Source organism: Bombus flavifrons, unplaced genomic scaffold (genome assembly GCF_040668555.2).
Source record: "Bombus flavifrons isolate JBK064 unplaced genomic scaffold, iyBomFlav1_principal scaffold0040, whole genome shotgun sequence".
Classification (NCBI taxonomy): Eukaryota; Metazoa; Arthropoda; class Insecta; order Hymenoptera; family Apidae; genus Bombus; species Bombus flavifrons.
The window spans coordinates 78,941-106,432 of record NW_027184785.1 but is presented as its reverse complement, the minus strand read 5'-3'; the positions used below and the strand labels follow the sequence as shown (position 1 = coordinate 106,432).

General features: G+C 39.2%; 2 protein-coding genes across 2 annotated transcripts; one reads left to right on the top strand and one right to left on the bottom strand.

Moving 5' to 3' along the window:
- The first annotated feature begins 629 nt into the window (after nucleotides 1-629).
- Nucleotides 630-8,780, top strand: LKRSDH (lysine ketoglutarate reductase/saccharopine dehydrogenase). Its single transcript, XM_069131474.1, has 10 exons — nucleotides 630-852; nucleotides 944-1,426; nucleotides 1,985-2,210; nucleotides 3,194-3,521; nucleotides 3,690-4,053; nucleotides 4,563-4,885; nucleotides 5,040-5,289; nucleotides 6,474-6,737; nucleotides 7,933-8,314; nucleotides 8,593-8,780. The coding sequence occupies exons 1-10, from the start codon at nucleotides 829-831 to the stop codon at nucleotides 8,706-8,708; spliced, it is 2,760 nt and encodes a 919-aa protein (XP_068987575.1). The 5' UTR covers nucleotides 630-828; the 3' UTR covers nucleotides 8,709-8,780.
- A 387-nt stretch (nucleotides 8,781-9,167) lies between these two features.
- Nucleotides 9,168-27,241, bottom strand: LOC138189427 (balbiani ring protein 3-like). The gene is made up of 31 exons (XM_069131483.1): nucleotides 27,236-27,241; nucleotides 26,923-27,126; nucleotides 26,729-26,824; nucleotides 26,319-26,522; nucleotides 25,111-25,314; nucleotides 24,011-24,106; nucleotides 23,601-23,804; nucleotides 22,393-22,596; nucleotides 19,675-19,878; nucleotides 19,373-19,576; nucleotides 18,164-18,388; nucleotides 17,558-17,782; nucleotides 17,255-17,479; nucleotides 16,650-16,853; nucleotides 16,347-16,571; nucleotides 16,044-16,268; nucleotides 15,438-15,662; nucleotides 15,135-15,359; nucleotides 14,529-14,753; nucleotides 13,924-14,127; nucleotides 13,621-13,845; nucleotides 13,318-13,542; nucleotides 12,712-12,936; nucleotides 12,409-12,633; nucleotides 11,804-12,007; nucleotides 11,501-11,725; nucleotides 11,198-11,422; nucleotides 10,592-10,816; nucleotides 10,289-10,513; nucleotides 9,684-9,887; nucleotides 9,168-9,302 (listed from the first exon to the last, which is right to left on the bottom strand). The coding sequence occupies exons 1-31, from the start codon at nucleotides 27,239-27,241 to the stop codon at nucleotides 9,168-9,170; spliced, it is 6,177 nt and encodes a 2,058-aa protein (XP_068987584.1).
- Nucleotides 27,242-27,492: the final 251 nt, after the last annotated feature.

Genomic DNA, 27,492 nt, shown 5'->3' with positions numbered 1-27,492 from the left:
CACCTCGTATTAGCTATTCCTTAGCAATTAGCTAATCCTTACCGATCAATCGAATAATTTTTTTCATAAGACTAGCGGTCTGTTTATACACTTTTGCACATCATTGTAATTTTTCGTTTCAAGAAAAACATGTCGGGATTCAAAATTTGGAAAAATCGTTGGCTATATTTTAAAAAACCCGTACCAGACCATGATTCAAGTTCTCGGAATACTCGGGAATTACAATATTCTTGAGAATGCTAACATTCTGGGGATTCCAATATTTTTGAGCTACGAAATACTTTCAAATGATTCAAGCCGATTCAACATTTTCGAATATATTATATTTCCTAATAATCTATCGTAGTACGTAATATAGAGGAACGATATGTCATTAGCGAATGCAAGATACATTGGACTAAAGAAAAATTTCATTTATTATTACGTCACATTGAAAGAAATAAAAAAAGAGATTGCATCTTCAATATGAAGTAATTGTGAAGTGATGGAAATCATGTGGTGGAAGAAAGTCAAATCGTTTCGATAAACACGTGGCTTGGTGTTTATCAGTGATGTAGTAAGAATAACATATTCTGAGTTTGACCTCACTGACCCATGTAATATCATGGCAGTAATACAACTTTATTTCCAAATAGACGTAGTTATTCTGTATTGCGGTATGTATTCTTCTCTTGCCACTTTATTATTGTAGACTCAATAAAGTGAACACACGTTACATTGATAGGAAGTCTTTTTGTATTTTTTACGCGATTATATGGTGTCATATTAAAGGCTTTTCAATTACGCAATTGCGAACTCAATGTGAATTTATTAATAGTATACTTCATCATGTCTTCAGCACGTTGTATGAATGTAAGTAGTGCGCGCTATAAAATAAGAACAGATACGAATATATATTTTCTTGTATGTGTTAAGAATCGATATCACAAAATATTTTTCACAGAATTTAAAAGGCAAAATAATAGCAATCAGAAGAGAAGATCAATCAGTATGGGAAAGAAGAGCTCCTTTGGCACCTGCGAATGTTCGCCAATTAATTAGGGCAGGAGTGAAAGTAATTGTACAGCCTAGTAATAGAAGAGCTTATCCTGCACATGCCTACCAAGCTGCAGGCGCTATACTACAAGAGGATATTAGTCCTGCTTCCGTCATTTTTGGAGTTAAACAAGTTCCTGTGGATCAACTTATATCGAATAGAACTTACTGTTTCTTTTCCCATACTATTAAGGCGCAAGAAAGTAATATGCCTCTTCTGGATGCTATTCTGGAAAAGAATATACGTTTGTTAGATTATGAAAAGTTAACAGATGATAATGGACAAAGAGTGGTTGCCTTCGGGAAATATGCTGGTGTAGCTGGTATGGTGAATATATTACATGGACTTGGATTAAGATTACTTGCGTTAGGACATCATACACCATTCATGGTAAGATCGCATTAAGTTAAGAAATTTACTATAACAATGATATTTATGTTGGAAAGTATTTTATGCAATTAAATTTACTATTATTTTATCATAGATACATATAGGATGGTAAAAAAGTTTCCCTTTTGAAACACATGTAAAAAATTTAATAAAACAAATAAAATTTCTCAAAGTATCTTCTATTTTTATTTAATATATAGCTGTTGGTTTAAAAATACGTTCAAATAACTCGTAAATTATTCGCCATACGAAAAAAAGGGTTTCAGACATTAACTTTGCTTTTTTTTTTATCGGAATATCACGGATATTAGTTTTTCGATGGAATGTCTAACATTTTATCTCGAATTTGGATAAAGCATTAAATTTTACGTAAACAAATATTGTAGGAAGTAGCGTTGAAAATTATTAATCATTTTTAGTAGTTAGAAAAATGGTAGCGTGCACACATTTAAATCGGACGCGTATACTACAATTAGTAAATAAATTAATTAATAAATATGTATTTATTTTTATATACTTATTGTTTGTCTATAAATAACGGTCATTATTGTTTACTAGCATATTGGTCCAGCACACAATTATAGAGATTCCGCTATGGCAAGGCAAGCTATACGAGATGCAGGATACGAAATAGCATTAGGTGCTATGCCTAAATCAATTGGACCATTGACTTTTATTTTCACTGGCAGTGGCAATGTAAGTCAAGGCGGTCAAGAAGTTTTTCAAGAGCTTCCTCACGAATACGTTCCACCCGAAATGTTGAAAAAGGTTGCCGAACATGGCGGTAAGCGTTGCATATTTATATATTTTACTATTATAATTTATTTCATAATGAATCTGTAAATATTAGAGATTTGTACTTTCCTCCGGTTCATAATTCAACAACAAAGTGGAACAATTCATTTGAATGTCAAATTAAATTAATATCTATTTCATAATTATCGATTGAAGAAAGAAATTGAATTTGGAGTACTTGGTACTATATATTGAAGTTTAATTGGATTACCATTGATTGAATATGAAATTTAAAAAGAAAGGAAAAAGAGATTTATTTAAAAATATGTTCCATTTATGTTCATCATGTTGTTTTCATTAGTGGTAAACGTTTGAATCACGAATCCAAAGCACGTTTCACTTTTAAATTTTCTATAAACGCATAAAAATCCGCAGTCTAGACATAATTATATGATTCTTAGCACGTAGGAATTATGACAATCTTGAAGAATCATACTCTTCTCGTTTATACTACAAACTTTGTATATATTGTTTAATCGAAAGATAAAAAAAATTCAGTGAATTTTTCTGGGCCATTATACGTGGTTCATCTTGCGTATAGTTAGTGACAAAAGCCCGTAGATAAGATAGATATGTAGTAAAAGCCTGTAGAAAGATATGTAGATCTCTTAAGTATGAAATATTATAGTAAAAAACATGAACTCTATGAGTTTGTTGGAAGTCGTGAATTAAGACACATATTCATTTACTTTCGTTTCTATCAGGAAGAAAGAAGTGAAAAGGAAATAGAAAATACAGTGTTACAAAAATGACATACACCTGTTATCTCTGATTCCTTTGATTCCTTTATCCCTATATTTTTTATAAATATACCGACAATAATTATATCGTAGGTAGAAATAATATTGTGACAAATTGCGACAGGTAAATCATATACAAAGAAAATTCCGCAGGTATATGTAGACTTTTGTGACTGGCTGTATTTTATTGTAAATATCATTAGATTTTAAACAAGAGGCAACATTGTTTTAGATACAACGAAGATATACGGATGCGAGGTAAGACGAAGACATCATCTAGAAAGAAAAGATGGAGGTGGTTTTGATTCTGATGAATGTGACAAGCATCCTGAGAGATATATTTCCACTTTCAGCAAAAAGATTGCACCATACGCATCGGTGATAATTAATGGAATATATTGGGCTGTTGACTCGCCTAAATTGTTAACAATACCAGATGCAAAATACTTGCTAAGACCAGCTTATACTCCCTGGTTACCATCAAGTGTTGGTGCTCCTTCTTTACCCCACCGAATGTTAGCTATCTGTGATATATCTGCAGACCCTGGCGGCAGTATCGAGTAAGTTTAAATTTATTCAATATTAATATAACACGCATATCGTTTACTTAAGTGATTTTTTTATTCATTAACATTACAGATTTAGACATTCACACCGATCTTTTTATATACTATATATAAAAGCCAATTCTTAAGCTCTCCTTATACTTATTTTTAAAATGTTCATAGGTTCATGAACGAATGTACAACGATTGACACTCCATTTTGTTTATACGATGCTGATCGTAACAAAGATACAAAGTCTTTTAAAGGACCCGGAGTGTTAGTTTGTTCGATTGACAATATGCCAACTCAGCTGCCAAAAGAATCTACGGATTTCTTTGGAAATCTTTTATATCCTTACGCGTTGGATATTATTCAGTCGGATGCAAAAGCACCATTAGAAGAACATAACTTTAGTCCAGCAGTACATGATGCAATAATAGCATCCAACGGACGATTAACACCTAATTTTGAATATATCCAAGAATTAAGGTTACTAAATCACCGTTGTAGACATAAGGCAGACAATAGAGAAGCACAAAGCAAAAAGGTACAGAAAAATTATACTTTTCGAGTCAATTTTTACCATACTAATTTCATTCATCGAGTACCAATACATTATCTATTTTTATATCATCCAAATGTATATGTAATATCTGAATATTATTTATTATTAAAAATGTTCATCGAATTATTGAAATAACATAATCGATATTGATAAACGTATTCCGAAGTCTCACAGTCACATCTCGTTGTTACGTACTCGAACTTGAAAGTTATAGACACTATCTTTTCTCGATTAAAACAATTTTGTAGAATAAGGCGAAAGATCATTTTCATAAAAGTTTCCAATTGACTGTGACTACATATTTGTACATATATGGACATATGAATTTTTGATCATATTAATAAGACGCTTCCTTGTTACTTCACGTGACATCTAATTTCATTGTGCAAAACAGCACGATCACGAAGTAACTATAAATAATTCAAATAAGATATTAGTCAAAGGTAATTAAATATCAAGTAATATATTAACAAGCATTGTTTTGTAAATAGGTGGTCGTTCTTGGCGCTGGACACGTCTCGGCCCCGTTGGTTGAATATTTACATAGAGATAATAACATACATTTAACTGTTGCATCTCAATTGAAAGAGGAGGCAGACGTATTAGCAAATAATTTCCCCGGGGTAGAACCGGTTCTGCTAAATGTAATTGAACGTCCTGATATTTTAAACGACATTGTAAAATCGGCAGATGTAGTGGTTTCATTGTTACCGTATTCTCTACATCATGTTATTGCGAATGTATGCATACATGCTAAAACTCACCTAGTGACTGCGAGTTACACGAATGAAGATGTTAAAGCTTTACATACAGAGTAAGTGGCAATTAAATAGATATTAACAAATATACAAACAAATATAACAAAATGATATTTATAAATCGTAAACAGCAATATTTATTAATATCAAAGCAATATTTAGAAATTATGACAATTTAAAATGAATATACATTAACGTGTTAATTACTAGGGCTGTTGCATCAGAAGTGACTATACTTAACGAAGTAGGGCTTGATCCTGGTATTGATCATTTATTGGCTCTAGAATGTTTTGACAATGTTAAACAAGCTGGTGGAAAAATCGAATCTTTTGTATCTTGGTGTGGCGGTTTACCCGCTCCAGAATGTTCCTCTAATCCTTTACGATATAAATTTAGTTGGTCGCCACGTGGAGTGTTGCTGAATACATTATCATCGGCTAAATTCTATTCCAATAAGCAAGTAAGTCCATCTATTATATATCTAACTATACATAAGTAGACAGTCAAATGAAACATCTGTAAAAGAACAATGCATAAGAAGCATTCATGAAAATGCTTTATTCTTTTGGAGAAATGAAATCAAAGTATTTGTAAATTGGTCGAATTTGCGTTAATGATTGATCGATGCATATTTGAAGCCATCTGCTTGGAATTAAATGTTTGAAGCATTCTAGAATCGAATTCGACTGATCGCGACTAGATTACGGGTAAATAATAAAGTGAATTGAAAAAGTCGCATCTGTATCTTAACGATGATTTTGCCTAAAATAGGCAAGTGTTCGCAGCCCATTTTTTACTGCTTTCTTCTGACACGACAAACAATTTGGGATAGTAGCTTAAAAGTGGAAATAAGGAACAACTTGCCATTAATGCCGATTATCCTGAAATGATATTAATTCGTTGATATGTCATTGGGACATTTCCTTTGGCAGAAGAAAACTTAGAAACATGTTAGCTTCAGCGTATCTACGATAAATCACGAACCTATCTTGTACAAAGATCTCAGAAAGCATTGATTGAAACGTTAATAGAATCATGGAACGAAGAATGAAGAAATGAAACATCTACCAAGCTACACAAAGTCAGATCAAGTAACACTAACTCGATTAAGAATAGCTCATACAAACTGGACACATTGCTACTTTATCACCGAAACTGAACCGAATATTTGTGACACTTGTGGCATACTAAACTCTTTTCAACATATCCTAATCACCTATTTTAAATACGTTATTAAATGGGTATAGCATGGGCTAACTAATTCGCTCAACATGCTACAAAAGGAAGACTTCGGCAAAAGAGCTCTACATTTTCTGCAAGATATTGATTTATACATTGGTTTATACATTGGTTTATACGATTTATTACAGATACGTTTTGTTCCATAAATCATTCTCACTGTGTCCAATAATGGCTTTAAGAAGTACATGTAACCTTAAACACATACTAAAAAAAGGAAATGTATATATTTCCTAGATACAGCAAGGATCAATGCTTTCTTTGTCACTGCAATAAATAAAATGTACATACATATAAAGTACATTAATTAAAATACATATTAATTTGATCTTGATCGAAGGATTGGGAAAAATATACAATTAAGTATTATGTTATGTATTAATAAATTTTATTTTTCTATTGAAGATTGTAGAAATAGAATCAGGAGGAGACCTTATGTCCGCCGTTCAAGATTTGGACTTTTTGCCCGGTTTCGCGTTGGAAGGTTTTCCCAATCGTGATAGTACAATTTACAAGGATTTATATGGACTTAATAATGTACAAACAATGCAGCGAGGTACATTAAGATATAAAGGTTTCTGTAACACAATACGAGCCTTACAGTTTCTTGGACTAACGGATCTTAACCCACACCCAAGTTTGCATCCAAATGGTCCAGATATTACATGGGTATGTAAAAGTGACATTTATATGTAAATTCAATAATGACAACTCTTTGTTTAATAATGAGTATACTCGTCATAGAGAAAGAAAATTGCCTTTTGCTATTTAAAGTATAATTTAGGTAAAGCAAAAAACATATTCGCAATTTTAAAACATTTTAGAATAATAATGAACTAAACATTAATAAACGAAATGGACAGACTTAATTATTCCACTCGTAACTTGCAAGTAAACAGTTGCGGACTATTGAAACACAAAAATGGCTGTAACTGTGAAATAAGATCCGATAGGACACACGTGGATTTTTTCATTGCTTTTGCGCCTTCTGTCCGTTTTTTGAAGAAGAAGGTCAAAATATTCTTGTACGCTAGCAAACCTCTTCACACGAACGAAAGCTTTTATGATCGTAACGTGAATGCTCTCAGAAAACTCTGCTATTTGTATTATTATATACCCTGTATATGTATATACACGCGCTACTCGTTGTTATCGTATATCAAGTTATCACTTTTATCATCAAAATGATCTTGACCTCTCGTTGTTTAGACCGTCTAGGCTTGCTTTGTTAGATTACTATATATATTCTAATCAATATCTTCATTTTGTCTTAGCTCGAAGAAGTATTCCTTAAATTTTCTGACATCTCTTGCTGAGAATCTTGCACAGAGTAGGAAACACTCTATCATTTTATCTCTGATTATTTTGGTAGAGTAATGCATAATGTAATGAATTTTTCATACCTTAATAGCTCCCTTTTCGAATATCCTATGTATATCAACGGAATGATGAAGTAGAATCATAAAATGATTCCACATGATCTTTCCTGCTTTAAACGAAATGTATCAAATTTTGTATTTAACATTTTCAATATTTCAATTACTAAACTACACATCCGAATTTAATTCAGAACGTGGGCATATGATTATGATTAAGGTAAAGAGAACATAAAGAGAAATGGTTAAGTACGTCTGCTTTTTCTGCAAGAATAATTTGGAACATACCAGTAATATACACGTATGTATTATACGCGTTACAACCTTTTTTAAAATCTCGATGCGATACAGTAAAGTTATGATATTTGGCAGATAAAACTTTTTAAATTACTCATATTGTTCCGTGGTAGTGTTGTTTCTTTTGTATCTATTTTAATTTTCCATCGATCTTACATAGATTACCTAAGTTTAACTTTTTATTGTTCCAGAGAGTATTAATTTGCAATTTGCTTGGTTTGGCGAATGATAATATCTTCTATGAAAATTTGAAAAGGAAGTTGGCAGAAATGCTAAACTCGGAAGAGAGCGTAAAAGCAATTGAAGACTTGGGACTCCTTGAAGAAGATTTAGTATTGAAGTTGAATACGCCTCTCGATACTTTGACACATTATTTGTCAAAAAAGTTGTGCTATGATCAAAATGAACGAGATCTAGTAATTCTAAGACACGACGTTGGAATACTCTGGCCAGACAACAGAAGAGAAAACAGAGGAATTAATTTGGTGTTGTATGGCGAACCACAAGGATACTCTGCTATGGCGCGCAGTGTTGGATATCCGACGGCAATAGCAGTTAAAATGATCCTTGACGGTATAGTTCTTCTTTTTCCCGTTTATTCTAAAAGATGTTTCTTCGTTCAGTATTACATATCGAATAATAAAAATTACGATTGACATTTGTTATCCCTTTTAACATAAAGGCGTTCAAAATTATGTTTACACAGAACGTAATACATATTATTGCAATTTTATATATCCACGCATATGTATATTTCTGATACTTTCATTGCATGTCATCCTTCTAAACAAATTTTACCATATAATTTAATAATAATTTCAAAGTACATTATTTTTCTTTTTCGTTAATAGGTGAAATTCAACAACGAGGAGTAGTCTTTCCGTTTACCCCAGATATTTATCGACCAATACTCAATCGATTGAAAGCTGAAGGAATAGAATTCTTTGAGACATCCAAGTGGATTTAACATCTTTATAATATTAATAACAAGTAATTATAAATATAATGTATAAATAAATATAATTATTAACTTATATAAGCTAACTTTCCATTGCCACTCTTGTAACACAAAGCATACGAAAACAACAGCGACAGAATTGTTATTGTGTAGGCCGTGTAGAACATACTGCTTTGCATTTGTTGAGGTTATTCGATGTATAATCAGAGAAAACTAGTGGATAAATTGTAAGGCAGAAAATATATTTAAATATAAGTGTAATTATAAGTAAGAATACAATTTGAGCTGGTCCAGATCCGCACGCTAGCTGTGTTACCCAATAACTGAAAACCCCGAAGCCAACGTCGCTTGTCTACTGTTTATGGTCTGACTTCGTCGCAGTCTTTTGTCAAACGCGCTGTCGATGGCTTCAGTGCTTGAGAAACTAAAAAGACCAGATGTAGAGTTTTCTTATAAGTGGTGACCACTTCAAGAGCATTTACAATCATGCGAAGATTTCTTTGTATCTAAATCTGCCACACTCTTATCTTGTGAACGGTTTTGTGACGATTCATCCGTAGTTTTTGCCGCACTGCTCTGTTGCTGCGAATTTGTTGTTTTTACCTAAAAAGATTAATATCCAAATTTGCGTTAGGTTGGTCGTGAATTAGAAAGAGGAGTCGAAGAAGGTGATTCGTGTACCTGATTATCACATCCATAATATTTGCATTCGCACTGTTGTCCACATAGAATGTTAGATGCTACGCAGCCACATCGCCGTGTAGAACATCCTGTTTTGCATTCACAAACATGCGAAGATTTCTTTGTATCTAAACCTGCCACACTCTCATCTTGTGAACGGCTTTGTGACGATTCATCCGTAGTTTCTGCCGCACTGCTCTGTTGCTGCGATTTCGTTGTTTCTACCTAAAAAGATTAATATCCAAATTAGCGTTAGGGGAGTCATGAATTAGAAGGAGGAGACAAAGAAGGAGATTCATGTACCTGATTATCACATCCACAATGTTTGCATTCGCACCGTTGTCCACATAGAATGTTAGCTGCTACGCAGCCACATCGCCGTGTAGAACATCCGTCTTTGCATTCACAAGCATCCGAAGATTTCTTTGTATCTAAATCTGCCACACTCTCATCTTGTGAACGGCTTTGTGACGATTCATCCGTAGTTTTCCCCGCACTGCTCTGTTGCTGCGAATTTGTTGTTTTTACCAAAAAAATTAATATCCAAATTTGCGTTAGGTTGGTCGTGAATTAGAAAGAGGAGTCGAAGAAGGTGATTCGTGTACCTGATTATCACATCCATAATATTTGCATTCGCACTGTTCACCACATAGAATGTTAGTTGCTACGCAGCCACATCGCCGTGTAGAACATCCTGTTTTGCATTCACAAACATGCGAAGATTTCTTTGTATCTAAATCTGCCACACTCTCATCTTGTGAACGGCTTTGTGACGATTCATCCGTAGTTTCTGCCGCACTGCTCTGTTGCTGCGATTTCGTTGTTTCTACCTAAAAAGATTAATATCCAAATTAGCGTTAGGGGAGTCATGAATTAGAAGGAGGAGACAAAGAAGGAGATGCATGTACCTGATTATCACATCCACAATGTTTGCATTCGCACCGTTGTCCACATAGAATGTTAGCTGCTACGCAGCCACATCGCCGTGTAGAACATCCGTCTTTGCATTCACAAGCATCCGAAGATTTCTTTGTATCTAAATCTGCCACACTCTCATCTTGTGAACGGCTTTGTGACGATTCATCCGTAGTTTCTGCCGCACTGCTCTGTTGCTGCGAATGTGTTGTTTTTGCCTAAAAAGATTAATATCCAAATTTGCGTTAGGGCGGTCGTGAATTAGAAAGAGGAGTCGAAGAAGGTGATTCGTGTACCTGATTATCACATCCATAATATTTGCATTCGCACTGTTGTCCACATAGAATGTTAGTTGCTACGCAGCCACATCGCCGTGTAGAACATCCTGTTTTGCATTCACAAACATGCGAAGATTTCTTTGTATCTAAATCTGCCACACTCTCATCTTGTGAACGGCTTTGTGACGATTCATCCGTAGTTTCTGCCGCACTGCTCTGTTGCTGCGAATTTGTTGTTTTTGCCTAAAAAGATTAATATCCAAATTTGCGTTATGGCGGTCGTGAATTAGAAAGAGGAGTCGAAGAAGGTGATTCGTGTACCTGATTATCACATCCATAATATTTGCATTCGCACTGTTGTCCACATAGAATGTTAGTTGCTACGCAGCCACATCGCCGTGTAGAACATCCTGTTTTGCATTCACAAACATGCGAAGATTTCTTTGTATCTAAATCTGCCACACTCTCATCTTGTGAACGGCTTTGTGACGATTCATCCGTAGTTTCTGCCGCACTGCTCTGTTGCTGCGATTTCGTTGTTTCTACCTAAAAAGATTAATATCCAAATTAGCGTTAGGGGAGTCATGAATTAGAAGGAGGAGACAAAGAAGGAGATGCATGTACCTGATTATCACATCCACAATGTTTGCATTCGCACCGTTGTCCACATAGAATGTTAGCTGCTACGCAGCCACATCGCCGTGTAGAACATCCGTCTTTGCATTCACAAGCATCCGAAGATTTCTTTGTATCTAAATCTGCCACACTCTCATCTTGTGAACGGCTTTGTGACGATTCATCCGTAGTTTCTGCCGCACTGCTCTGTTGCTTCGAATTTGTTGTTTTTGCCTAAAAAGATTAATATCCAAATTTGCGTTAGGGCGGTCGTGAATTAGAAAGAGGAGTCGAAGAAGGTGATTCGTGTACCTGATTATCACATCCATAATATTTGCATTCGCACTGTTGTCCACATAGAATGTTAGTTGCTACGCAGCCACATCGCCGTGTAGAACATCCTGTTTTGCATTCACAAACATGCGAAGATTTCTTTGTATCTAAATCTGCCACACTCTCATCTTGTGAACGGCTTTGTGACGATTCATCCGTAGTTTCTGCCGCACTGCTCTGTTGCTGCGAATTTGTTGTTTTTGCCTAAAAAGATTAATATCCAAATTTGCGTTAGGGCGGTCGTGAATTAGAAAGAGGAGTCGAAGAAGGTGATTCGTGTACCTGATTATCACATTCATAATATTTGCATTCGCACTGTTCACCACATAGAATGTTAGTTGCTACGCAGCCACATCGCCGTGTAGAACATCCTGTTTTGCATTCACAAACATGCGAAGATTTCTTTGTATCTAAATCTGCCACACTCTCATCTTGTGAACGGCTTTGTGACGATTCATCCGTAGTTTTCCCCGCACTGCTCTGTTGCTGCGAATTTGTTGTTTTTACCAAAAAAATTAATATCCAAATTTGCGTTAGGTTGGTCGTGAATTAGAAAGAGGAGTCGAAGAAGGTGATTCGTGTACCTGATTATCACATCCATAATATTTGCATTCGCACTGTTCACCACATAGAATGTTAGTTGCTACGCAGCCACATCGCCGTGTAGAACATCCTGTTTTGCATTCACAAACATGCGAAGATTTCTTTGTATCTAAATCTGCCACACTCTCATCTTGTGAACGGCTTTGTGACGATTCATCCGTAGTTTCTGCCGCACTGCTCTGTTGCTGCGATTTCGTTGTTTCTACCTAAAAAGATTAATATCCAAATTAGCGTTAGGGGAGTCATGAATTAGAAGGAGGAGACAAAGAAGGAGATGCATGTACCTGATTATCACATCCACAATGTTTGCATTCGCACCGTTGTCCACATAGAATGTTAGCTGCTACGCAGCCACATCGCCGTGTAGAACATCCGTCTTTGCATTCACAAGCATCCGAAGATTTCTTTGTATCTAAATCTGCCACACTCTCATCTTGTGAACGGCTTTGTGACGATTCATCCGTAGTTTCTGCCGCACTGCTCTGTTGCTGCGAATGTGTTGTTTTTGCCTAAAAAGATTAATATCCAAATTTGCGTTAGGGCGGTCGTGAATTAGAAAGAGGAGTCGAAGAAGGTGATTCGTGTACCTGATTATCACATCCACAATGTTTGCATTCGCACCGTTGTCCACATAGAATGTTAGCTGCTACGCAGCCACATCGCCGTGTAGAACATCCGTCTTTGCATTCACAAGCATCCGAAGATTTCTTTGTATCTAAATCTGCCACACTCTCATCTTGTGAACGGCTTTGTGACGATTCATCCGTAGTTTCTGCCGCACTGCTCTGTTGCTGCGAATTTGTTGTTTTTGCCTAAAAAGATTAATATCCAAATTTGCGTTAGGGCGGTCGTGAATTAGAAAGAGGAGTCGAAGAAGGTGATTCGTGTACCTGATTATCACATCCATAATATTTGCATTCGCACTGTTGTCCACATAGAATGTTAGTTGCTACGCAGCCACATCGCCGTGTAGAACATCCTGTTTTGCATTCACAAACATGCGAAGATTTCTTTGTATCTAAATCTGCCACACTCTCATCTTGTGAACGGCTTTGTGACGATTCATCCGTAGTTTCTGCCGCACTGCTCTGTTGCTTTGATTTCGTTGTTTCTACCTAAAAAGATTAATATCCAAATTAGCGTTAGGGGAGTCATGAATTAGAAGGAGGAGACAAAGAAGGAGATGCATGTACCTGATTATCACATCCACAATGTTTGCATTCGCACCGTTGTCCACATAGAATGTTAGCTGCTACGCAGCCACATCGCCGTGTAGAACATCCGTCTTTGCATTCACAAGCATCCGAAGATTTCTTTGTATCTAAATCTGCCACACTCTCATCTTGTGAACGGCTTTGTGACGATTCATCCGTAGTTTCTGCCGCACTGCTCTGTTGCTTCGAATTTGTTGTTTTTGCCTAAAAAGATTAATATCCAAATTTGCGTTAGGGCGGTCGTGAATTAGAAAGAGGAGTCGAAGAAGGTGATTCGTGTACCTGATTATCACATCCATAATATTTGCATTCGCACTGTTGTCCACATAGAATGTTAGTTGCTACGCAGCCACATCGCCGTGTAGAACATCCTGTTTTGCATTCACAAACATGCGAAGATTTCTTTGTATCTAAATCTGCCACACTCTCATCTTGTGAACGGCTTTGTGACGATTCATCCGTAGTTTCTGCCGCACTGCTCTGTTGCTGCGAATTTGTTGTTTTTGCCTAAAAAGATTAATATCCAAATTTGCGTTAGGGCGGTCGTGAATTAGAAAGAGGAGTCGAAGAAGGTGATTCGTGTACCTGATTATCACATTCATAATATTTGCATTCGCACTGTTCACCACATAGAATGTTAGTTGCTACGCAGCCACATCGCCGTGTAGAACATCCTGTTTTGCATTCACAAACATGCGAAGATTTCTTTGTATCTAAATCTGCCACACTCTCATCTTGTGAACGGCTTTGTGACGATTCATCCGTAGTTTTCCCCGCACTGCTCTGTTGCTGCGAATTTGTTGTTTTTACCAAAAAAATTAATATCCAAATTTGCGTTAGGTTGGTCGTGAATTAGAAAGAGGAGTCGAAGAAGGTGATTCGTGTACCTGATTATCACATCCATAATATTTGCATTCGCACTGTTCACCACATAGAATGTTAGTTGCTACGCAGCCACATCGCCGTGTAGAACATCCTGTTTTGCATTCACAAACATGCGAAGATTTCTTTGTATCTAAATCTGCCACACTCTCATCTTGTGAACGGCTTTGTGACGATTCATCCGTAGTTTCTGCCGCACTGCTCTGTTGCTGCGATTTCGTTGTTTCTACCTAAAAAGATTAATATCCAAATTAGCGTTAGGGGAGTCATGAATTAGAAGGAGGAGACAAAGAAGGAGATGCATGTACCTGATTATCACATCCACAATGTTTGCATTCGCACCGTTGTCCACATAGAATGTTAGCTGCTACGCAGCCACATCGCCGTGTAGAACATCCGTCTTTGCATTCACAAGCATCCGAAGATTTCTTTGTATCTAAATCTGCCACACTCTCATCTTGTGAACGGCTTTGTGACGATTCATCCGTAGTTTCTGCCGCACTGCTCTGTTGCTGCGAATGTGTTGTTTTTGCCTAAAAAGATTAATATCCAAATTTGCGTTAGGGCGGTCGTGAATTAGAAAGAGGAGTCGAAGAAGGTGATTCGTGTACCTGATTATCACATCCATAATATTTGCATTCGCACTGTTGTCCACATAGAATGTTAGTTGCTACGCAGCCACATCGCCGTGTAGAACATCCTGTTTTGCATTCACAAACATGCGAAGATTTCTTTGTATCTAAATCTGCCACACTCTCATCTTGTGAACGGCTTTGTGACGATTCATCCGTAGTTTCTGCCGCACTGCTCTGTTGCTGCGATTTCGTTGTTTCTACCTAAAAAGATTAATATCCAAATTAGCGTTAGGGGAGTCATGAATTAGAAGGAGGAGACAAAGAAGGAGATGCATGTACCTGATTATCACATCCACAATGTTTGCATTCGCACCGTTGTCCACATAGAATGTTAGCTGCTACGCAGCCACATCGCCGTGTAGAACATCCGTCTTTGCATTCACAAGCATCCGAAGATTTCTTTGTATCTAAATCTGCCACACTCTCATCTTGTGAACGGCTTTGTGACGATTCATCCGTAGTTTCTGCCGCACTGCTCTGTTGCTGCGAATGTGTTGTTTTTGCCTAAAAAGATTAATATCCAAATTTGCGTTAGGGCGGTCGTGAATTAGAAAGAGGAGTCGAAGAAGGTGATTCGTGTACCTGATTATCACATCCACAATGTTTGCATTCGCACCGTTGTCCACATAGAATGTTAGCTGCTACGCAGCCACATCGCCGTGTAGAACATCCGTCTTTGCATTCACAAGCATCCGAAGATTTCTTTGTATCTAAATCTGCCACACTCTCATCTTGTGAACGGCTTTGTGACGATTCATCCGTAGTTTCTGCCGCACTGCTCTGTTGCTGCGAATTTGTTGTTTTTGCCTAAAAAGATTAATATCCAAATTTGCGTTAGGGCGGTCGTGAATTAGAAAGAGGAGTCGAAGAAGGTGATTCGTGTACCTGATTATCACATCCATAATATTTGCATTCGCACTGTTGTCCACATAGAATGTTAGTTGCTACGCAGCCACATCGCCGTGTAGAACATCCTGTTTTGCATTCACAAACATGCGAAGATTTCTTTGTATCTAAATCTGCCACACTCTCATCTTGTGAACGGCTTTGTGACGATTCATCCGTAGTTTCTGCCGCACTGCTCTGTTGCTTTGATTTCGTTGTTTCTACCTAAAAAGATTAATATCCAAATTAGCGTTAGGGGAGTCATGAATTAGAAGGAGGAGACAAAGAAGGAGATGCATGTACCTGATTATCACATCCACAATGTTTGCATTCGCACCGTTGTCCACATAGAATGTTAGCTGCTACGCAGCCACATCGCCGTGTAGAACATCCGTCTTTGCATTCACAAGCATCCGAAGATTTCTTTGTATCTAAATCTGCCACACTCTCATCTTGTGAACGGCTTTGTGACGATTCATCCGTAGTTTCTGCCGCACTGCTCTGTTGCTTCGAATTTGTTGTTTTTGCCTAAAAAGATTAATATCCAAATTTGCGTTAGGGCGGTCGTGAATTAGAAAGAGGAGTCGAAGAAGGTGATTCGTGTACCTGATTATCACATCCATAATATTTGCATTCGCACTGTTGTCCACATAGAATGTTAGTTGCTACGCAGCCACATCGCCGTGTAGAACATCCTGTTTTGCATTCACAAACATGCGAAGATTTCTTTGTATCTAAATCTGCCACACTCTCATCTTGTGAACGGCTTTGTGACGATTCATCCGTAGTTTCTGCCGCACTGCTCTGTTGCTGCGAATTTGTTGTTTTTGCCTAAAAAGATTAATATCCAAATTTGCGTTAGGGCGGTCGTGAATTAGAAAGAGGAGTCGAAGAAGGTGATTCGTGTACCTGATTATCACATTCATAATATTTGCATTCGCACTGTTCACCACATAGAATGTTAGTTGCTACGCAGCCACATCGCCGTGTAGAACATCCTGTTTTGCATTCACAAACATGCGAAGATTTCTTTGTATCTAAATCTGCCACACTCTCATCTTGTGAACGGCTTTGTGACGATTCATCCGTAGTTTTCCCCGCACTGCTCTGTTGCTGCGAATTTGTTGTTTTTACCAAAAAAATTAATATCCAAATTTGCGTTAGGTTGGTCGTGAATTAGAAAGAGGAGTCGAAGAAGGTGATTCGTGTACCTGATTATCACATCCATAATATTTGCATTCGCACTGTTCACCACATAGAATGTTAGTTGCTACGCAGCCACATCGCCGTGTAGAACATCCTGTTTTGCATTCACAAACATGCGAAGATTTCTTTGTATCTAAATCTGCCACACTCTCATCTTGTGAACGGCTTTGTGACGATTCATCCGTAGTTTCTGCCGCACTGCTCTGTTGCTGCGATTTCGTTGTTTCTACCTAAAAAGATTAATATCCAAATTAGCGTTAGGGGAGTCATGAATTAGAAGGAGGAGACAAAGAAGGAGATGCATGTACCTGATTATCACATCCACAATGTTTGCATTCGCACCGTTGTCCACATAGAATGTTAGCTGCTACGCAGCCACATCGCCGTGTAGAACATCCGTCTTTGCATTCACAAGCATCCGAAGATTTCTTTGTATCTAAATCTGCCACACTCTCATCTTGTGAACGGCTTTGTGACGATTCATCCGTAGTTTCTGCCGCACTGCTCTGTTGCTGCGAATGTGTTGTTTTTGCCTAAAAAGATTAATATCCAAATTTGCGTTAGGGCGGTCGTGAATTAGAAAGAGGAGTCGAAGAAGGTGATTCGTGTACCTGATTATCACATCCACAATGTTTGCATTCGCACCGTTGTCCACATAGAATGTTAGCTGCTACGCAGCCACATCGCCGTGTAGAACATCCGTCTTTGCATTCACAAGCATCCGAAGATTTCTTTGTATCTAAATCTGCCACACTCTCATCTTGTGAACGGCTTTGTGACGATTCATCCGTAGTTTCTGCCGCACTGCTCTGTTGCTGCGAATTTGTTGTTTTTGCCTAAAAAGATTAATATCCAAATTTGCGTTAGGGCGGTCGTGAATTAGAAAGAGGAGTCGAAGAAGGTGATTCGTGTACCTGATTATCACATCCATAATATTTGCATTCGCACTGTTGTCCACATAGAATGTTAGTTGCTACGCAGCCACATCGCCGTGTAGAACATCCTGTTTTGCATTCACAAACATGCGAAGATTTCTTTGTATCTAAATCTGCCACACTCTCATCTTGTGAACGGCTTTGTGACGATTCATCCGTAGTTTCTGCCGCACTGCTCTGTTGCTGCGATTTCGTTGTTTCTACCTAAAAAGATTAATATCCAAATTAGCGTTAGGGGAGTCATGAATTAGAAGGAGGAGACAAAGAAGGAGATGCATGTACCTGATTATCACATCCACAATGTTTGCATTCGCACCGTTGTCCACATAGAATGTTAGCTGCTACGCAGCCACATCGCCGTGTAGAACATCCGTCTTTGCATTCACAAGCATCCGAAGATTTCTTTGTATCTAAATCTGCCACACTCTCATCTTGTGAACGGCTTTGTGACGATTCATCCGTAGTTTCTGCCGCACTGCTCTGTTGCTGCGAATTTGTTGTTTTTGCCTAAAAAGATTAATATCCAAATTTGCGTTATGGCGGTCGTGAATTAGAAAGAGGAGTCGAAGAAGGTGATTCGTGTACCTGATTATCACATCCATAATGTTTGCATTCGCACCGTTGTCCACATAGAATGCCAGCTGCTACGCAGCCACATCGCCGTGTAGTACAATCTTTATTGCATTTACAAGCCTGCGAAGATTTCTTTGTATCTAAATCTGCCACACTCTCATCTTGTGAACGGCTTTGTGACGATTCATCCGTAGTTTTCCCCGCACTGCTCTGTTGCTGCGAATTTGTTGTTTTTACCAAAAAAATTAATATCCAAATTTGCGTTAGGGCGGTCGTGAATTAGAAAGAGGAGTCGAAGAAGGTGATTCGTGTACCTGATTGTCACATCCATAATGTTTGCATTTGCACCGTTGTCCACATAGAATGCCAGCTGCTACGCAGCCACATCGCCGTGTAGTACAATCTTTATTGCATTTACAAGCCTGCGAAGATTTCTTTGTATCTAAATCTGCCACACTCTCATCTTGTGAACGGCTTTGTGACGATTCATCCGTAGTTTTCCCCGCACTGCTCTGTTGCTGCGAATTTGTTGTTTTTACCAAAAAAATTAATATCCAAATTTGCGTTAGGGCGGTCGTGAATTAGAAAGAGGAGTCGAAGAAGGTGATTCGTGTACCTGATTATCACATCCATAATGTTTGCATTCGCACCGTTGTCCACATAGAGTGCCAGCTGTTACGCAGCCACATCGCCGTGTAGAACATCCGTTTTTGCATTTACAAGCCTGCGAAGATTTCTTTGTATCTAAATCTGCCACACTCTCATCTTGTGAACGGCTTTGTGACGATTCATCCGTAGTTTTCCCCGCACTGCTCTGTTGCTGCGAATTTGTTGTTTTTACCAAAAAAATTAATATCCAAATTTGCGTTAGGGCGGTCGTGAATTAGAAAGAGGAGTCGAAGAAGGTGATTCGTGTACCTGATTGTCACATCCATAATGTTTGCATTTGCACCGTTGTCCACATAGAGTGCCAGCTGTTACGCAGCCACATCGCCGTGTAGAACATCTGTTTTTGCATTCACAAGCATGCGAAGATTTCTTTGTATCTAAATCTGCCACACTCTCATCTTGTGAACGGCTTTGTGACGATTCATCCGTAGTTTTCCCCGCACTGCTCTGTTGCTGCGAATTTGTTGTTTTTACCAAAAAAATTAATATCCAAATTTGCGTTAGGGCGGTCGTGAATTAGAAAGAGGAGTCGAAGAAGGTGATTCGTGTACCTGATTGTCACATCCATAATGTTTGCATTTGCACCGTTGTCCACATAGAGTGCCAGCTGTTACGCAGCCACATCGCCGTGTAGAACATCTGTTTTTGCATTCACAAGCATGCGAAGATTTCTTTGTATCTAAATCTGCCACACTCTCATCTTGTGAACGGCTTTGTGACGAGTCATCCGTAGTTTTCCCCGCACTGCTCTGTTGCTGCGAATTTGTTGTTTTTACCAAAAAAATTAATATCCAAATTTGCGTTAGGGCGGTCGTGAATTAGAAAGAGGAGTCGAAGAAGGTGATTCGTGTACCTGATTATCACATCCATAATGTTTGCATTCGCACCGTTGTCCACATAGAGTGCCAGCTGTTACGCAGCCACATCGCCGTGTAGAACATCCGTTTTTGCATTTACAAGCCTGCGAAGATTTCTTTGTATCTAAATCTGCCACACTCTCATCTTGTGAACGGCTTTGTGACGATTCATCCGTAGTTTTCCCCGCACTGCTCTGTTGCTGCGAATTTGTTGTTTTTACCAAAAAAATTAATATCCAAATTTGCGTTAGGGCGGTCGTGAATTAGAAAGAGGAGTCGAAGAAGGTGATTCGTGTACCTGATTGTCACATCCATAATGTTTGCATTCGCACCGTTGTCCACATAGAATGCCAGCTGCTACGCAGCCACATCGCCGTGTAGTACAATCTTTATTGCATTTACAAGCCTGCGAAGATTTCTTTGTATCTAAATCTGCCACACTCTCATCTTGTGAACGGCTTTGTGACGATTCATCCGTAGTTTTCCCCGCACTGCTCTGTTGCTGCGAATTTGTTGTTTTTACCAAAAAAATTAATATCCAAATTTGCGTTAGGGCGGTCGTGAATTAGAAAGAGGAGTCGAAGAAGGTGATTCGTGTACCTGATTATCACATCCATAATGTTTGCATTCGCACCGTTGTCCACATAGAGTGCCAGCTGTTACGCAGCCACATCGCCGTGTAGAACATCCGTTTTTGCATTTACAAGCCTGCGAAGATTTCTTTGTATCTAAATCTGCCACACTCTCATCTTGTGAACGGCTTTGTGACGATTCATCCGTAGTTTTCCCCGCACTGCTCTGTTGCTGCGAATTTGTTGTTTTTACCAAAAAAATTAATATCCAAATTTGCTTTAGGGCGGTCGTGAATTAGAAGGAGGAGTCGAAGAAGGTGATTCGTGTACCTGATTATCACATCCATAATGTTTGCATTCGCACCGTTGTCCACATAGAATGCCAGCTGCTACGCAGCCACATCGCCGTGTAGTACAATCTTTATTGCATTTACAAGCCTGCGAAGATTTCTTTGTATCTAAATCTGCCACACTCTCATCTTGTGAACGGCTTTGTGACGATTCATCCGTAGTTTTCCCCGCACTGCTCTGTTGCTGCGAATTTGTTGTTTTTACCAAAAAAATTAATATCCAAATTTGCGTTAGGGCGGTCGTGAATTAGAAAGAGGAGTCGAAGAAGGTGATTCGTGTACCTGATTGTCACATCCATAATGTTTGCATTCGCACCGTTGTCCACATAGAATGCCAGCTGCTACGCAGCCACATCGCCGTGTAGTACAATCTTTATTGCATTTACAAGCCTGCGAAGATTTCTTTGTATCTAAATCTGCCACACTCTCATCTTGTGAACGGCTTTGTGACGATTCATCCGTAGTTTTCCCCGCACTGCTCTGTTGCTGCGAATTTGTTGTTTTTACCAAAAAAATTAATATCCAAATTTGCGTTAGGGCGGTCGTGAATTAGAAAGAGGAGTCGAAGAAGGTGATTCGTGTACCTGATTATCACATCCATAATGTTTGCATTCGCACCGTTGTCCACATAGAGTGCCAGCTGTTACGCAGCCACATCGCCGTGTAGAACATCCGTTTTTGCATTTACAAGCCTGCGAAGATTTCTTTGTATCTAAATCTGCCACACTCTCATCTTGTGAACGGCTTTGTGACGATTCATCCGTAGTTTTCCCCGCACTGCTCTGTTGCTGCGAATTTGTTGTTTTTACCAAAAAAATTAATATCCAAATTTGCGTTAGGGCGGTCGTGAATTAGAAAGAGGAGTCGAAGAAGGTGATTCGTGTACCTGATTGTCACATCCATAATGTTTGCATTCGCACCGTTGTCCACATAGAATGCCAGCTGCTACGCAGCCACATCGCCGTGTAGTACAATCTTTATTGCATTTACAAGCCTGCGAAGATTTCTTTGTATCTAAATCTGCCACACTCTCATCTTGTGAACGGCTTTGTGACGATTCATCCGTAGTTTTCCCCGCACTGCTCTGTTGCTGCGAATTTGTTGTTTTTACCAAAAAAATTAATATCCAAATTTGCGTTAGGGCGGTCGTGAATTAGAAAGAGGAGTCGAAGAAGGTGATTCGTGTACCTGATTATCACATCCATAATGTTTGCATTCGCACCGTTGTCCACATAGAGTGCCAGCTGTTACGCAGCCACATCGCCGTGTAGAACATCCGTTTTTGCATTTACAAGCCTGCGAAGATTTCTTTGTATCTAAATCTGCCACACTCTCATCTTGTGAACGGCTTTGTGACGATTCATCCGTAGTTTTCCCCGCACTGCTCTGTTGCTGCGAATTTGTTGTTTTTACCAAAAAAATTAATATCCAAATTTGCGTTAGGGCGGTCGTGAATTAGAAAGAGGAGTCGAAGAAGGTGATTCGTGTACCTGATTGTCACATCCATAATGTTTGCATTTGCACCGTTGTCCACATAGAGTGCCAGCTGTTACGCAGCCACATCGCCGTGTAGAACATCTGTTTTTGCATTCACAAGCATGCGAAGATTTCTTTGTATCTAAATCTGCCACACTCTCATCTTGTGAACGGCTTTGTGACGATTCATCCGTAGTTTTCCCCGCACTGCTCTGTTGCTGCGAATTTGTTGTTTTTACCAAAAAAATTAATATCCAAATTTGCGTTAGGGCGGTCGTGAATTAGAAGGAGGAGTCGAAGAAGGTGATTCGTGTACCTGATTATCACATCCATAATGTTTGCATTCGCACCGTTGTCCACATAGAATGCCAGCTGCTACGCAGCCACATCGCCGTGTAGTACAATCTTTATTGCATTTACAAGCCTGCGAAGATTTCTTTGTATCTAAATCTGCCACACTCTCATCTTGTGAACGGCTTTGTGACGATTCATCCGTAGTTTTCCCCGCACTGCTCTGTTGCTGCGAATTTGTTGTTTTTACCAAAAAAATTAATATCCAAATTTGCGTTAGGGCGGTCGTGAATTAGAAAGAGGAGTCGAAGAAGGTGATTCGTGTACCTGATTGTCACATCCATAATGTTTGCATTCGCACCGTTGTCCACATAGAATGCCAGCTGCTACGCAGCCACATCGCCGTGTAGTACAATCTTTATTGCATTTACAAGCCTGCGAAGATTTCTTTGTATCTAAATCTGCCACACTCTCATCTTGTGAACGGCTTTGTGACGATTCATCCGTAGTTTTCCCCGCACTGCTCTGTTGCTGCGAATTTGTTGTTTTTACCAAAAAAATTAATATCCAAATTTGCGTTAGGGCGGTCGTGAATTAGAAAGAGGAGTCGAAGAAGGTGATTCGTGTACCTGATTATCACATCCATAATGTTTGCATTCGCACCGTTGTCCACATAGAGTGCCAGCTGTTACGCAGCCACATCGCCGTGTAGAACATCCGTTTTTGCATTTACAAGCCTGCGAAGATTTCTTTGTATCTAAATCTGCCACACTCTCATCTTGTGAACGGCTTTGTGACGATTCATCCGTAGTTTTCCCCGCACTGCTCTGTTGCTGCGAATTTGTTGTTTTTACCAAAAAAATTAATATCCAAATTTGCGTTAGGGCGGTCGTGAATTAGAAAGAGGAGTCGAAGAAGGTGATTCGTGTACCTGATTGTCACATCCATAATGTTTGCATTTGCACCGTTGTCCACATAGAGTGCCAGCTGTTACGCAGCCACATCGCCGTGTAGAACATCTGTTTTTGCATTCACAAGCATGCGAAGATTTCTTTGTATCTAAATCTGCCACACTCTCATCTTGTGAACGGCTTTGTGACGATTCATCCGTAGTTTTCCCCGCACTGCTCTGTTGCTGCGAATTTGTTGTTTTTACCAAAAAAATTAATATCCAAATTTGCGTTAGGGCGGTCGTGAATTAGAAGGAGGAGTCGAAGAAGGTGATTCGTGTACCTGATTATCACATCCATAATGTTTGCATTCGCACCGTTGTCCACATAGAATGCCAGCTGCTACGCAGCCACATCGCCGTGTAGTACAATCTTTATTGCATTTACAAGCCTGCGAAGATTTCTTTGTATCTAAATCTGCCACACTCTCATCTTGTGAACGGCTTTGTGACGATTCATCTGTAGTTTTCCCCGCACTGCTCTGTTGCTGCGAATTTGTTGTTTTTACCAAAAAAATTAATATCCAAATTTGCTTTAGGGCGGTCGTGAATTAGAAGGAGGAGTCGAAGAAGGTGATTCGTGTACCTGATTATCACATCCATAATGTTTGCATTCGCACCGTTGTCCACATAGAATGCCAGCTGCTACGCAGCCACATCGCCGTGTAGTACAATCTTTATTGCATTTACAAGCCTGCGAAGATTTCTTTGTATCTAAATCTGCCACACTCTCATCTTGTGAACGGCTTTGTGACGATTCATCCGTAGTTTTCCCCGCACTGCTCTGTTGCTGCGAATTTGTTGTTTTTACCAAAAAAATTAATATCCAAATTTGCGTTAGGGCGGTCGTGAATTAGAAAGAGGAGTCGAAGAAGGTGATTCGTGTACCTGATTGTCACATCCATAATGTTTGCATTCGCACCGTTGTCCACATAGAATGCCAGCTGCTACGCAGCCACATCGCCGTGTAGTACAATCTTTATTGCATTTACAAGCCTGCGAAGATTTCTTTGTATCTAAATCTGCCACACTCTCATCTTGTGAACGGCTTTGTGACGATTCATCCGTAGTTTTCCCCGCACTGCTCTGTTGCTGCGAATTTGTTGTTTTTACCAAAAAAATTAATATCCAAATTTGCGTTAGGGCGGTCGTGAATTAGAAAGAGGAGTCGAAGAAGGTGATTCGTGTACCTGATTATCACATCCATAATGTTTGCATTCGCACCGTTGTCCACATAGAGTGCCAGCTGTTACGCAGCCACATCGCCGTGTAGAACATCCGTTTTTGCATTTACAAGCCTGCGAAGATTTCTTTGTATCTAAATCTGCCACACTCTCATCTTGTGAACGGCTTTGTGACGATTCATCCGTAGTTTTCCCCGCACTGCTCTGTTGCTGCGAATTTGTTGTTTTTACCAAAAAAATTAATATCCAAATTTGCGTTAGGGCGGTCGTGAATTAGAAAGAGGAGTCGAAGAAGGTGATTCGTGTACCTGATTGTCACATCCATAATGTTTGCATTTGCACCGTTGTCCACATAGAGTGCCAGCTGTTACGCAGCCACATCGCCGTGTAGAACATCTGTTTTTGCATTCACAAGCATGCGAAGATTTCTTTGTATCTAAATCTGCCACACTCTCATCTTGTGAACGGCTTTGTGACGATTCATCCGTAGTTTTCCCCGCACTGCTCTGTTGCTGCGAATTTGTTGTTTTTACCAAAAAAATTAATATCCAAATTTGCGTTAGGGCGGTCGTGAATTAGAAGGAGGAGTCGAAGAAGGTGATTCGTGTACCTGATTATCACATCCATAATGTTTGCATTCGCACCGTTGTCCACATAGAATGCCAGCTGCTACGCAGCCACATCGCCGTGTAGTACAATCTTTATTGCATTTACAAGCCTGCGAAGATTTCTTTGTATCTAAATCTGCCACACTCTCATCTTGTGAACGGCTTTGTGACGATTCATCCGTAGTTTTCCCCGCACTGCTCTGTTGCTGCGAATTTGTTGTTTTTACCAAAAAAATTAATATCCAAATTTGCGTTAGGGCGGTCGTGAATTAGAAAGAGGAGTCGAAGAAGGTGATTCGTGTACCTGATTGTCACATCCATAATGTTTGCATTCGCACCGTTGTCCACATAGAATGCCAGCTGCTACGCAGCCACATCGCCGTGTAGTACAATCTTTATTGCATTTACAAGCCTGCGAAGATTTCTTTGTATCTAAATCTGCCACACTCTCATCTTGTGAACGGCTTTGTGACGATTCATCCGTAGTTTTCCCCGCACTGCTCTGTTGCTGCGAATTTGTTGTTTTTACCAAAAAAATTAATATCCAAATTTGCGTTAGGGCGGTCGTGAATTAGAAAGAGGAGTCGAAGAAGGTGATTCGTGTACCTGATTATCACATCCATAATGTTTGCATTCGCACCGTTGTCCACATAGAGTGCCAGCTGTTACGCAGCCACATCGCCGTGTAGAACATCCGTTTTTGCATTTACAAGCCTGCGAAGATTTCTTTGTATCTAAATCTGCCACACTCTCATCTTGTGAACGGCTTTGTGACGATTCATCCGTAGTTTTCCCCGCACTGCTCTGTTGCTGCGAATTTGTTGTTTTTACCAAAAAAATTAATATCCAAATTTGCGTTAGGGCGGTCGTGAATTAGAAAGAGGAGTCGAAGAAGGTGATTCGTGTACCTGATTGTCACATCCATAATGTTTGCATTTGCACCGTTGTCCACATAGAGTGCCAGCTGTTACGCAGCCACATCGCCGTGTAGAACATCTGTTTTTGCATTCACAAGCATGCGAAGATTTCTTTGTATCTAAATCTGCCACACTCTCATCTTGTGAACGGCTTTGTGACGATTCATCCGTAGTTTTCCCCGCACTGCTCTGTTGCTGCGAATTTGTTGTTTTTACCAAAAAAATTAATATCCAAATTTGCGTTAGGGCGGTCGTGAATTAGAAGGAGGAGTCGAAGAAGGTGATTCGTGTACCTGATTATCACATCCATAATGTTTGCATTCGCACCGTTGTCCACATAGAATGCCAGCTGCTACGCAGCCACATCGCCGTGTAGTACAATCTTTATTGCATTTACAAGCCTGCGAAGATTTCTTTGTATCTAAATCTGCCACACTCTCATCTTGTGAACGGCTTTGTGACGATTCATCTGTAGTTTTCCCCGCACTGCTCTGTTGCTGCGAATTTGTTGTTTTTACCAAAAAAATTAATATCCAAATTTGCGTTATGGCGGTCGTGAATTAGAAAGAGGAGTCGAAGAAGGTGATTCGTGTACCTGATTGTCACATCCATAATGTTTGCATTTGCACCGTTGTCCACATAGCGTGCCAGCTGTTACGCAGCCACATCGCCGTGTAGAACATCCGTTTTTGCATTCACAAGCATGCGAAGATTTCTTTGTATCTAAATCTGCCACACTCTCATCTTGTGAACGGCTTTGTGACGATTCATCCGTAGTTTTCCCCGCACTGCTCTGTTGCTGCGAATTTGTTGTTTTTACCAAAAAAATTAATATCCAAATTTGCGTTAGGGCGGTCGCGAATTAGAAAGAGGAGTCGAAGAAGGTGATTCGTGTACCTGATTATCACATCCATAATGTTTGCATTCGCACCGTTGTCCACATAGAATGCCAGCTGCTACGCAGCCACATCGCCGTGTAGTACAATCTTTATTGCATTTACAAGCCTGCGAAGATTTCTTTGTATCTAAATCTGCCACACTCTCATCTTGTGAACGGCTTTGTGACGATTCATCCGTAGTTTTCCCCGCACTGCTCTGTTGCTGCGAATTTGTTGTTTTTACCAAAAAAATTAATATCCAAATTTGCGTTAGGGCGGTCGTGAAT

What these genes read in the sequence shown, in the direction of transcription:
- LKRSDH (XM_069131474.1), top strand. Translation starts at nt 829, where the DNA reads ATGTCTTCAGCACGTTGTATGAAT. An exon ending in GTTAAAGCTTTACATACAGA is followed by an intron (nt 4,886 to 5,039) that starts GTAAGTGGCAAT and finishes GTTAATTACTAG; the next exon opens with GGCTGTTGCATCAGAAGTGA. An exon ending in AATTCTATTCCAATAAGCAA is followed by an intron (nt 5,290 to 6,473) that starts GTAAGTCCATCT and finishes TTTCTATTGAAG; the next exon opens with ATTGTAGAAATAGAATCAGG.
- LOC138189427 (XM_069131483.1), bottom strand. An exon ending in ATTGTGGATGTGATAATCAG is followed by an intron (nt 16,854 to 17,254) that starts GTACATGCATCT and finishes ACAAATTCGCAG; the next exon opens with CAACAGAGCAGTGCGGGGAA. An exon ending in ATTATGAATGTGATAATCAG is followed by an intron (nt 11,726 to 11,803) that starts GTACACGAATCA and finishes TAATCTTTTTAG; the next exon opens with GCAAAAACAACAAATTCGCA.